The sequence below is a fragment of the Mus musculus genome, chromosome X, assembly GCF_000001635.26.
Source record: "Mus musculus strain C57BL/6J chromosome X, GRCm38.p6 C57BL/6J".
Lineage (NCBI taxonomy): Eukaryota > Metazoa > Chordata > Mammalia > Rodentia > Muridae > Mus > Mus musculus.
In genome coordinates, this window is record NC_000086.7 from 93286249 (window position 1) to 93298850 (window position 12602).

General features: G+C 51.1%; 1 protein-coding gene across 2 annotated transcripts; it reads left to right on the forward strand.

Annotated features, from left to right (window-relative positions):
- Nucleotides 1–258: 258 nt before the first annotated feature.
- Nucleotides 259–12109, forward strand: Arx (aristaless related homeobox). Of its 2 annotated transcripts, NM_001305940.1 has the most exons (6): nucleotides 259–311; nucleotides 430–675; nucleotides 2295–3177; nucleotides 5614–5659; nucleotides 8362–8690; nucleotides 10915–12109. In NM_001305940.1, the coding sequence occupies exons 2-6, from the start codon at nucleotides 480–482 to the stop codon at nucleotides 11153–11155; spliced, it is 1695 nt and encodes a 564-aa protein (NP_001292869.1). In that variant the 5' UTR covers nucleotides 259–311; nucleotides 430–479; the 3' UTR covers nucleotides 11156–12109. The 2 variants fall into 2 exon arrangements, with proteins under 2 accessions (NP_001292869.1, NP_031518.2); NM_007492.4 differs by having other exon boundaries at nucleotides 259–675.
- Nucleotides 12110–12602: the final 493 nt, after the last annotated feature.

Here is a 12602-nt window from a genome sequence, read left to right on the forward strand (position 1 = left end):
GAGCGACAAGAAAACGATATCAAAGTTTGAAAGTAGTTAGTTTAAAAGAAGAGAAAGAGAAAGAAAAGGAAATTTGGCTCTAGTGCGTGCCAGCTGCTAATCCCCTGCCCCCACACTCATAGGCCCCTCTCCGAAATCCAGTTCGCGCTTTGCGCTTTGCCGGCAGGCCTACGCAGCCCGGCCTCTGTCGAGAGCCAATCAGAGAGCGCCTCTCAGCACGTGGAGCAGAGAGACACCAGAGCTCCGCGCCCGCGGCTCACTACACTTGTTACCGCTTGTCCTGAGCGCGGAGAGGACGAGCTCCGGCTGAGGTCAGGGTGGGAGCCCGCAACCGAGGGGGACGGAAAGGAACAAAGATCGCAGTAATAACTGTTTTAATCAGCCATCCAACCCATCCCCAACACACACCCTTTTCATCCAACCCTCCAGGAGAGAGGAGCAGAGGTCCGCTCTCTGAGCCCAAGGAAAAAGCACCAGCCATGAGCAATCAGTACCAGGAAGAGGGCTGCTCTGAGAGGCCGGAGTGCAAGAGTAAATCTCCAACTTTGCTCTCCTCCTACTGCATCGACAGCATCCTGGGCCGGAGAAGCCCATGCAAAATGAGGCTTCTGGGAGCCGCGCAGAGCTTGCCTGCCCCGCTGGCCAGCCGCGCTGACCAGGAAAAAGCCATGCAAGGTAAGGTTGTGCCGGACAGGCACCTGCAAAAGAGCATTGGGCATTGGTTTGAATGTTTGAAACTGGGGACAAGGGGCCTGGGACTTGTCAAGTTGGAGACATAGGGAAGAGAAGGGAGAACTCTAGGGCCTGGGGCCTTAGAGAGAAGGACCGTCTCTATCTCTCCTTCCAGAAAAAGCAGGGGCCCAAGCTTCATTTGGGGGTGGGACTCTTAGATACTTAGATGCGATTAAAAGTCCCTTTTGGTGGCCTTGGGTGTGCCCCGAATGGCACTGAAGCAGCAGATGCTCTTAATTCCTTTAAAAGCAGCAACTTCACGGAGGCAAGAACCCCAAAAGCTAAGGAATGGTGGTGGTGTCTTCAGGCAAGGTGAACTTTGGCCTTTCTCCTTTGGAAGATTTCTTTATAAGCGGTGTTTTGTGTTTCCTTTTAGTTTTTAATTGTACATTATTGATGACCTTTTAAATGCGAGTGTTGGCAGAAAACATTACCCTAGGGTGCTCCAAACAGCAACTTAATGGATTCGAAATGCATGAAATGTATACCCTCTGGGCGCTACTTTTCTCTACTGTGTTAATTTTTAAGAGTTGAGATATCTAAAGTGTTTTCTTTTCTGAAATTAAAAAATCCAAAACAAGTGTCCTTTGGTCCTCTGAACTAATACTCAAGTTTCCCCATGAGCTGGATGCAGTAGTGTTGCAGGCAAAGAAGTGTTGGTGTCGTTTAAACCCTGAAGCCAGCGAGCCAGCAGCTACACCTTTGGAAGATCGGAGCGAAAGACAGAGAATGAGGCTTTCTAAAATAAAACTGACTTTTCCCCTTTTCCTTTTTTAGCCTGCAAGGGCACCTGTGCTAGGCGCTTCCTCCAAGGGAAGGAGCAGCCTGTGCCTGTTGAACCTCACCCCTGTCCCCGCTCCAGACATTTCTTTCCAAATTTTCTCCAGAAATTTTCTTTGCCATTTTGGGCTAGGGAACCCTGCCTCCTGCCTCTGTGGGCTGTTGGGACATGGCGGGTGCTCAGGGCCCTGAGACCCAGGCCGCTTCGCCCCGCAGGGGTCGCCCGAGGGGCAGTGCCCCTCTTGCTACCTTGGGGCCCATAGGACAGAACAGCTGGCAGAAGTCTGGCGCGAAGTTTTCAGAGTAGTGGTGATTTTTTAAAGTTGTTCGATTTTTAAAAATTTGCCCCACCCTAAAATGGAGAGGAGGATTAAAGAGAAAGGAGTGAAATAAGATAGAGGAAAAGTGGAATCATGAAGGCAAAAAACAGAAAGGCATTAAAGGCGAAAAGGACGAGGAAAGGAGTGGGGAGAAAGTAGAAAGAAAAAGAAAAATAAGGGGGTGCGAAAGGAGTACTACAAGAAAGAAAGAGGAAATAAAGAGCAGAATATGAAAGAAATGAAGGGACGAAGGTAAAAGGCGGGACCGGGGATGATGAGAGGACAAAAAGAAAAAATGAATCAGAAAAAAAAAAAAAAAGAATCCGGAAAAGTGTGCCAGGAAGGGGAGCTAAAGCCGAGGATAGAGGGCACGGAGGCGGCAAAGCAGCCGGCTCCCAACAGCTGCTTGGCGGGGGAACAAACGGTCGGGCTAATGCGCTGACCACTTTTCCTTGCCCGCAGGCTCCCCCAAGAGCAGCAGCGCCCCGTTCGAGGCTGAGCTGCACCTGCCACCCAAGCTGCGGCGCCTCTACGGCCCGGGCGGGGGCCGCCTCCTCCAGGGCGCGGCGGCGGCGGCTGCAGCGGCGGCGGCGGCCGCAGCGGCGGCCACGGCCACTGGCACCGCAGGTCCCCGTGGAGAGGTTCCTCCACCGCCACCACCAGCTGCACGGCCAGGGGAGCGTCAGGACAGCGCAGGGGCCGTGGCTGCCGCCGCTGCCGCCGCTGCCTGGGACACGCTCAAGATCAGCCAGGCGCCGCAGGTGAGCATCAGTCGTAGCAAGTCGTACCGCGAGAACGGGGCGCCCTTCGTGCCCCCGCCGCCAGCCCTGGACGAGCTGAGTGGCCCGGGGGGCGTCGCGCACCCCGAGGAGCGCCTCAGCGCGGCCAGCGGACCCGGCAGTGCCCCCGCGGCGGGTGGTGGCACGGGCGCCGAGGACGACGAGGAGGAGCTGTTGGAGGATGAGGAAGATGAAGAGGAGGAAGAGGAGCTGCTGGAGGACGACGACGAGGAGCTGCTGGAGGACGATGCCCGCGCGCTGCTCAAGGAGCCCCGGCGCTGCTCGGTGGCCACCACCGGCACAGTGGCCGCCGCCGCCGCCGCTGCTGCCGCCGCCGTGGCCACCGAGGGCGGGGAGCTGTCGCCCAAGGAAGAGCTGTTGCTGCACCCGGAGGACGCCGAGGGCAAGGATGGTGAGGACAGCGTGTGCCTGTCGGCCGGCAGCGACTCGGAGGAGGGGCTGCTGAAGCGCAAACAGAGGCGCTACCGCACCACGTTCACCAGTTACCAGCTGGAGGAACTGGAGCGGGCTTTCCAGAAGACGCACTACCCTGACGTCTTCACCAGGTATGGGGCTGGGGCTGAAAGGGTCCAGGAGGGTGGAATAGAGGGGGGTCTACAGAGTCCAGGAACCTCTCTTGGCTCCTGGGAACTGCCCTGGAGGTGCCTGGCCAAATGTGATCATCCTCTGGCTCCCCAGTACTGCCCCCCACACACAAACACACACACACCACAAGTATACTGGGGCTTTAAGTTTCTGTTGGTGCGGTTTCTTTTTGTCTGTTCCGAAACTTTAATGTTTCCAAATGACAAGTTTTAGAGCCAAACCGCCTCTCCGCTCACACACGGATGAGGCTCGGGCCAGGTTCTGGCCAGGTCCAGGAAACACTGCCCAAGAGCAGGCGCTATTTTTGACCCGTGGACTATGTGCACTATCTACCCCCGCCCAGTGGGTATCAGTTACGCTCTTCTCAGGAAAACTGGAGCCCTTGCCTTCAGAGAAGACCTTTAAAAAGATCCGAGTTTTTGTCACTTGGGGACTCCTGAAATAACCAAAGAAGTCAGAACTAAGCAGTGTTTGGTGTCTGTCTATACACCAGAAAGGCATCAGCCAGAATCTTCCTGTGTCGCTGTCCCCACCCCCATGGCCACTACACCTAGCAGGACTTTACTGTAAACGGGTTGATGGGGTGGATCAGGATTTTTGGAAACGTGGCAGACAGTAAATCAAGCAGCTGGGGGGCCAGGCATGGTTTTGTCTCTTGGACTAGTGTACTCTGCACTTCTCTATCTTAGAAACTTGGACCGGTGGGATAGGAGCCTCGGAGTCCCTGCCTATTCAGCGGACCTAGGAGTACAAGCAGGCTTGGAGCTTCCCCCACCCATAGGCCAAGATTTTGGCTAGGACTAGGAGCCAGGGTTAGGGGCAAATGTGAGTAGAAAGAAAGAGACCGGCCTCCCAGTGAGAACAGAGAATGAGACCTGTGAGCGCCTGGCTCGCGCACTCCTCAAGCCGGGCAGCTCCTTCGCAGGAGACGTGTGCAGCTTTTCAATGTGCATTTTCGAGGGGGAAAGCCGCCTGTCCTTTTGAACCAGAGAAATCTCTGCTTAGGACTCGAGGCCTGAGCCAACTCCAAAACATAGTTGGTCTGGCCGTTGCCAAACGCTTGTAGCCAGAAGCAACCAAAAAGTAAATTTAATGCAAACGAGGGCACTAAAACTTGGTCCTCCTCCGGGTCACTCAGTCTTTGAAGACGGAAATAAAACTCAAAGTCAGCGTGTGCTATCAAGTAGCTAACGGGACCATCGGCCTCGGCTTTTGTCTTATTTTATTTCTGAGTTTATCAGACATGTATACTTAACAAGAAGGAAAGGAGACAGTGTCGCTTAGCATCCAAGTCCGCCCTTTTTAGCATGTGGGGGAGACCAAAGTACAAAACCTGGGCAACTCCTCTTCACCGCCCCACCCCCATATCTTTCCAGCTCAGCAGGCCTATCTCCTGGGCTATAGCCCAGCCAGACTAGAGTTTTAGATTTGCCGGTGCTCTCTGCAAAGGGAAGGAGGTGGAAAGAGTGTTCAAAAGATGCTCGGTAAACTGATTCTTTTCTTGATGCTGAAGGAGTTTCAGGTGCCGACCCGGTCCGGCGGGCAGCACAAGCCCAGGCTCCAGGCTTAAGCAGTCTTGCTCTTTCATATTGGGGAGCAGAGAGCCAATTATTCTCGGCGCGCTCATATTTTCGGTAAACAGGTCGTAAGCCGTTTTACAGCATCTTAATGGTTTCCTATTTGCCTTAATTGTCGCAGTAATAACTGCAATAACGGGGTAGGGTTTCAGCTAAATTGACTTCCCCTGAGATGGGCAGGGTTTGTAGTGGGCACTGGAGTCAGGAGGTGCGCAGAATTTTGTTTAATCGAAAAATTACCCCACTGAACTCTTAACAAGCTTAACATATCTCCAGAGGGTAATGGGGAGTGTGACCTACAGGGGTAAGGGAGGGTAGAGGGGGAGGGGGAGGGGGAGGAAAGGCAAAGAGCTGCGAAGAGGGGTAGAAAGGGAAAGAGATCTATTTTTTTTTAAGAAAGCAAAACAAAGCCAAGAGGGTAGAAAACAAAAAATGGAGTTCATTGCTGAGCTCTTCTTCCATTTAGTATTTGGATAAAACAGGGTAATGAGCACTGTGCCTCTGTGTGTGTGTTTCCCACCCTACTCTACCCTAAGAGAGATTGAGACAAAACTCATTTGTCTAAGTTTGAAGACTTATGGACTCAAGAATTCATCCCCCCCCCACATCGCCACATTATATGATATAATATAATATATGATATTTTATATCTGTCACCGTGCTAGGTTTTTTTTTTTTTCTGTTTTCAAACAGTAGGCATTCTAGAGGCAAAGATCAGTCTTACCCATGTACTTGGGGTATGGACTGGAAGAAGCTGTCATGAAGGGGAAAGTGGCTGAGAGAGGGTTACTGACCTGCCTGGATGTTGCTTTCTTATAGGGAGGAGCTGGCCATGAGGCTGGACCTGACAGAGGCCCGAGTCCAGGTGAGCTCCAAGAAGGGAAAAAGGAGGGCTAGGGTGGGTGAAGTGGTGGTGGAGGGCCGCCCTTCAAATGGAAAGAAGAAAATCAAAATCTGAAAAGTAGACCCAAGCACTCACACAGGAAAAGATATTTCAAAAGCAAGCTGCAAACTAGGAAATAGGAGGAGAAGATTTCTGGCTCTGGAAGCTTTAACGTAGTTCAGGCTCAAACGGGGCTTTTCTAGTCCCTCAGAGTGCAACTCAGCCACCCCTGCCCCAACCTGGTACCCAAGGCCCCTATAGAAAACAATCCACCAGCCTTCTCCTGATTGAAATAATAGGATGGAGCATGGATTTGGTTGTTAGACAAATCCGCTCAGCTCCAAGCAGGTATTTGGCTGCGATTAAGTCTCCAATCGGGCTTCATAAAAGCCCACTTAGTGCTAGAACAAACAGGGCCATTTGAAGGCAAAATGCTGTTTGATTTCCCCTCCGCCCTGCACAAGGAGCTGGCTAATGCTATTTGATTTCCCATTTTTTATAGCAATGAGCCCACATTGATCTAATAGGGAGTGAGTGCAATGCTATTAAAGGTGTTTGCAGCCCATACCAGAGTGCATTTCCGAACCCAGGCCTCATAACCAAAGAGACGATCAACACTGGGCAGCCCCGATGGCCAACAGAAAACAGATGTCCTCGGGTTAGGAGCTGAGTGAATCACTTTACAGTCAAAATCAAGCGCTGATAAAGCACAATAAATTCCATATGGCTCATTTAATACACAACAGCTTCTTGCATTAGAGGGCTAATGATGAGGCTGGTTCCCTCCTTTCTGTTGACACATTTCTCCATTGTCAAACAGAGATGTGACAGCAACTCCACATTTTCAGCTCAGGGGAACAAGTCGTGGGAAAGTTAAATAACTTTTTAAAAGAAGGAGAGCGCCCCCTCCCCTTCTCCTCTCCCCACTATTCACTGGAGAAGATGTAATTAAGTGAATATGAATTATCAGAGTCCTTTCGTTTACCTTTGGGGCCTCAGAGGTATTAATTCAATAATGAGAAATTGCAGGGGACATCTTGATAATTGCAGTTGAGCCAGAGAGCCCAAGAGACAGAGGATCTCTCTTTAGAAAGGATTCCATGTTATTTAAGGCCCTTCTGCCTCTGCTACCCCCACTTCCCTTCCTTTATTCCTTTCCCTGTGATGGAGAAATGGTGGATATTCTTGTCTAGACAGATTGGATGTGAGAAAGCTACCCGCCCAGGCTAATCTAACTACAGTCTAACTTTTTTTAAGCCTTGGGTCTCCAAGGTAGAGTGTTTCTATAATGCACACATGGCTTATTTGAAGGTTGATGAATGTATGGGTCCCTTTTCCGAGAACCTTAAGTAAATCAACTAGTTTGGATTCTTGATTTCTTTTTTCTTGCCCAAGATGATTGTATAGAAGTCCAACCAAGTTTAGCTGCTAGTACAACTCATTCCTAGTCAGCTTGGAAATTTGAAAGATGTTTTTAAATAATAATAAAAAAGATGTTCCTCTGTCATAACTCACATCATATTTTAATATAATTCTGTATAACCCTACTGCTCATTCTGAATTTTTAGACTCATGTGCAGTCACAAACTCAGCCCTAAAAATATTGATGCCTTCTGAGGAGAAGGCACACAGCTTCTGAGCTGTGGGAGTGATGAGCAGGTCACATAAAAATGATTTCATGCTCTTGGGGAATATTTTTAGATGATGGTGGCTGCCATGTTTCAGGTAAAGGGCTCTCTATTCAAAGTGCTTCTTATTAACAATTAGGAAAATACCTCCGGCTGGAAACCTCCTCCGAGCCGCCCGGAACTACCTTATTTAAAGAACCAAGTGAAAGCACATTCCCCCTCCTGGGGGAGGGGTGAGCGGGAAGGCAGTGTTTGCCCTGAAGTGGGGCAAACCCTGCCCTCTGATTTCCTGTGCTCAGGTGATCCTGCCTTATTCCTTCCAGTAGTCAGTGATGTGTCATACAAAGTCCCTGCAGAAAGCCTGCTTTGGAGCCCCTTTCTCATTTCATGGATAACTAGCCTTCTAAAAATGTACACCTATTTTTCACTTTCTAGAAGCAAGTCTCTCTTTAATCCTATCTAAATCCCAGACCCCAGTACAATGCATCTATGTGTCCAGTAGCTATTTTATTTTTTACAAAGAATAAATAAACGACCTCCCTACTTTGCTCTTTAAGAGAGAGCAGACATTGCCCAGGCTCTTGGGTAAACCTAAAGTATGTTAACATCTTGAGTATGCAGAACAGACTCGTGGTTCATGTCCTGATGCCTGCCGCTTCGCAACATTTACAGTTGTGCATTTTCATTTGTTGCCTTACACTCATTCTCACCAGAGTCTTATGGGAACAGTTTTATTGGCCCCGTTTTACAGATTAGAAAACTGAGGTCCAGAGACGCTTAAGTGACCTAAAGTGAAGTCTTGCAGTAAAGAAGGGTCAGCCCAGACCTGGCAACCTTGGTGACCCCATGTTTTAACTTTCCTGACTCTTGGAAGCCTTGGCTAGATACAGACACCACATTTAAGAGTTTGTTCAGTGGTTCCCACTGAATTAAAATCTGGGCGTCTTTTCACATAGAGGCTGCAGAAGGCAAGGGTGGGTTCAGAAACAGTGGAAGGAGGGAGAGAAGGCTCTAAGTTAGAGCCAAGCCAACCCGGCCTCTCTCTCCATTTTGCAGGTGTGGTTCCAGAACCGTCGGGCCAAGTGGCGCAAGCGGGAGAAGGCTGGCGCACAGACCCACCCCCCGGGGCTGCCCTTTCCAGGGCCGCTCTCGGCTACCCACCCTCTCAGCCCCTACCTGGACGCCAGCCCCTTTCCCCCGCATCACCCTGCGCTTGATTCGGCCTGGACCGCCGCGGCGGCGGCGGCTGCAGCTGCCTTCCCGAGCCTACCTCCGCCCCCAGGCTCTGCTAGCCTGCCACCCAGCGGGGCGCCGCTGGGTCTGAGCACTTTTCTAGGAGCAGCGGTGTTCCGCCACCCAGCCTTCATCAGCCCAGCATTTGGCAGGTAACTACAGCCTTAAGAGGCTCTGTTTGTCCGTCTGTCAATCTGTCTTGTCTCCTACACAAGCAGATGCTGAGGTCAGAGAGGAGGCAGGAGAGGGCTATACACATCTCAACCTCAGTGACTTTAAATCTAACAAAATAGTCTCTAACTTTTACTTCAAAGAAAAAGTAGGTCTTGAGAAAAATGAATTAGGAGTAGGTAGGGAGGGCAATTGACAGTAGCAACCCTAACAACCACAAGTGTTCAGGAAAGTGTTTAAGAAGCTCGAAGGTATCCCTCCGCCAGGGTGGTTTGAATGAACAGGTAAAGGCTACAGAGCTCAGAAGGCTTTAAAGTCTTGCAAAAGTCCTTCCGCAGGCCACAGAGCTCAGCAGGAAAGGGACACACTTGGGGTCCCCTACAGGAACCCAGGAGCCAGAAGGCCCTTCAAGTGCACAGAACTATTTCTTCTTCCCCAGACTTTGTGTTTCTTATCACTTATGACCCGATGCCAACAGTACCCCCATATGTGCAAACCCCGACCCCGACAGCGGCACAGACAACGAAATAAAAGAGCCATCTCCTTGTATATAACTCCCTTTCTTTAAGTGAACATTGAATGATGAAATAAAAAATCTGTATAATCACACAGACAAAGAAACAAAAGAGGGGAGTATTAAGTTGGAAAGTGCAGTGAAAATAAATCTGAATGTAGCTTCAATGATCTCTCTTTGGGAGAACAAAGAAATAATAGATCCATCCAACTGCGCAGCTACTTAACAAAAAAAAATTATCCTCGGGAAAATGAAAGTAGGACTTGAGGGAAAATTAATGTACCAAACTATGAAAATACCTAGCAAGTGCCTTTAAGTGCAGTTAAGTGGGGTGCCTCAGTTTACCCAATGGGACTAGGGCATATTATGCTCCCTCCAAGTCACCCATTATCATTTCTTTCTGGAAACAAAGTCCTGTGTCTCCTTCCTACTTTCCCCCTCTGACAACAAATGTCTATTAGTAAAACCAGGCGAACCCCCCGCTGAAACACTGAAGATTCCTAGAGGTTGGGAGGAGGCGGGGTTGGCATGGTGAGTGAAGAGAAGGCAGGAGAGGAGGGGCAGGGGCTCCAAGAGCCCAGATGGGCTCATTTCTAGAGGAAATTCTGAATTGCACTCCCGGGGGTGGGGGGTAGGGGGTTGGAGCAGGAGCAGGAGCTCTTGGGGAGGTGGTTGGAAAAACAGGCCAGGCTGCAAAGGTCTGGAGATGCTGCCAGTCAAGGTTGTGGTGCGTAAGGGATGAGAGTAATCCCTGCGCCGAGAGTAATCCAGGTGCCACACGGAGGTGGTGGCATGGACACTGGCACCGGTCCCAGGATAAGGCATTGGCTTGAGTGGTGCCTGGGGCTCACGACCCCTGGGAACTATCTGGGGGAGGCATCTGGAGGCTCAAAGAAGGAGGTGGGGAAAGGGTGTCTCAGTGCGGGGGCTGCCTGGCTGCGGGGCGTCGGGAAGGTCCTAGCTGCCGGTTGGAGCGGAAATCAACAGGCAGCCACCCCAATACCCCTTCCCGCGGGCCACTGGCAGTTTAGCCACGTGAAGGAGGGTGCTCAGCCAGCACTGGCAGACCGGAAGGCCAGCACTCAAGGGCAGCTTTTCCTAGGCTCACACTCAGAAAGGAGAGAGAGAGAGAGAGAGAGAGAGAGAGAGAGAGAGAGAGAGAGAGAGAGAGAGAGAGAGAGAGAGAGAGAGAGAGAGAGAGAACAGCATAGGTCTTGGGCAGTTTCTAGTCTACTTTCTGGACCCTACTTTCCTTCCACCATAGCTTTCCCCTTCTCTTTTGTCCCCCCACCCCCTTCCATCCCATTTGTCTCTCCTGTGCCGTTCCACTTGCTCTTCTTCCAACAGCATCACTCCAGGAGCAGACCTCAGAACACAAACTTTCTTAACCAAAACCCCAGAACCCACACCCTTGGGCCTTGTGATTTGGGCTGTGGGACCCGCCTCTGGCTCTGGATTCGTCCCCTTCGGACGTGGCGGGTTCCTTGAGCTTTCTTTTCCTGGTGGGTTCTCTCCTCGGCAAAACTACCAGCCCTTTTCACTTTCAAAGGAGCCCCAGCAGGGGCCGGCCTCTCCCAGCTGCTCCTAGCCCTCCACCCTCGCCGCCTGGGTGACAGGTGGCAGGACTCGCTGCCCCGGGAGCCGCCGCTCTGCTCATGAGGCCGTGACCGCGCTCTTTGCTCTCCCCACAGGCTCTTTTCCACTATGGCCCCCCTGACCAGCGCGTCGACTGCGGCTGCGCTCCTGAGACAGCCCACACCCGCGGTGGAGGGCGCAGTGGCCTCGGGCGCGCTGGCCGACCCGGCCACCGCCGCGGCAGACAGACGCGCGTCAAGCATAGCCGCGCTGAGGCTCAAGGCTAAGGAGCACGCCGCGCAGCTCACGCAGCTCAACATCCTGCCGGGCACCAGCACGGGGAAGGAGGTGTGCTAAAGGCTGCCCTCCGCCCTTGCGCCCCTAGGGCGTTCCCCGAAAGGTCACCTCACTCAGCACCACTCAAGACCAAATGGAAACAGAGGACCAGCTCACTCCCAAGAAGGCACAGACAGAGCGCAGCCGCCTTCGCAGCAGCTTGGAAGCGGACAAGGCAGTTCTTGGCGCTAAAGGATGTGGCACCTCCTCCACTGGCTGTCCACCTGCCCTTGTCCCTGTCCCTGTCCCTACCCCTGCCACTGCCAATGTCACTCCAACTCAAAGTCCACTCTCCCGTTTTTACCTTACTGAAAATAACCCGGGAGGGGTTCTCCCCAATATGCTTAGTATTGAAGTTTAAAAATTAAAAGCCCAACCTTCTCTTCCTCCGGATACCCCACTTAGCTTTTCTTTTGAATAGCATTTTGGCGCTCTATGTTGATTTAAGCGCGGCCCGGCTAAACAGATGCCAGGGCCAGGGAAGCGAATGCGAATCTGTAAGATAGCTAACAGTGCACTTAAAGGAAAGGGGCGTCTCGTTCTTGTTCTCTTCTTTATCATACATCAACCAAGGTTTTTATATCAAACCAAAGGGAAATACTCTGCTAGAATATGGACTGTTGAAGTCACCAAACTGTGATTATTGATTCTGTACATACCATTGTTATTAAAAAAAAAAAGAACAGAGCTTTGTATATTTGAAATGTTATAACGCAATTGCACTCAGCGTGGTATGGTAAAAGTTTGTCCTCCTGTAGATTCTTACTGTGTTGTAGATACGGTAGGGTTCCTAGACAAATATTTATGTACTCAAGCCCTTTATTTAACTTATTAACTGTAGAGGCTTCGGAAACCTTCAAGATAAAGGCAATGGTACAGTACTTTTGTGTAATGTGTAATTGTTATCACTTTTCCTTGCTATCTAGTGGAGAAGTGTCACGCTCAAAATAAAAAAAAAATATATGTTTAACAAAAGGAAGTGTGGATGTTCTGTGGAGACCCTGAGGGGATAGCACAAGCCCTTGCCCCACCCCCACGAGACCACAGGCGAGCTCTGCTGCTGGAGCACCTCCTGAGTTTCTATACACGGGCATCTTCCAAGCAGAGGCCCCCTGGTTTGAATGTGACCCCAAAAGGACACCGCAGTGGTACTTTCCAAGAGCATCACAGTTCTGTCACAGTTGGAGCTGCGGATCCTGGGGCAGGAAGATTGTAGAGTGGGTTCCATGGTAGGTGGGTGTATAGTAGGTGTTGCTGAAAACCGTGAAAAGAGAAATTTGAAGCAAGCGGAGTCTTGGTTGGAAGGCAAAGGAAGCTGTTCGTGGAAAGTGCCACGTAGCAAGGAAGTGCGCAGTCCAAGATGACAGGTAGTGGCTGAGGTGCTGGCTTCTGAGGGGGCGGGCTTGGTGGAACCCTAGTAGGGCGGGGGTTGGGGGGAGGGAGTACAGAATGAGAGAGAGAGAGAGAG

Coding starts and splice junctions, on each gene's coding strand:
- Arx (NM_007492.4), top strand. CDS start 480: ATGAGCAATCAGTACCAGGAAGAGGGCTGCTCTGAGAGGCCGGAGTGC. Junction 676..2,294: donor CCAGGAAAAAGCCATGCAAG/GTAAGGTTGTGC, acceptor CCTTGCCCGCAG/GCTCCCCCAAGAGCAGCAGC. Junction 8,691..10,914: donor ATCAGCCCAGCATTTGGCAG/GTAACTACAGCC, acceptor CTCTCCCCACAG/GCTCTTTTCCACTATGGCCC.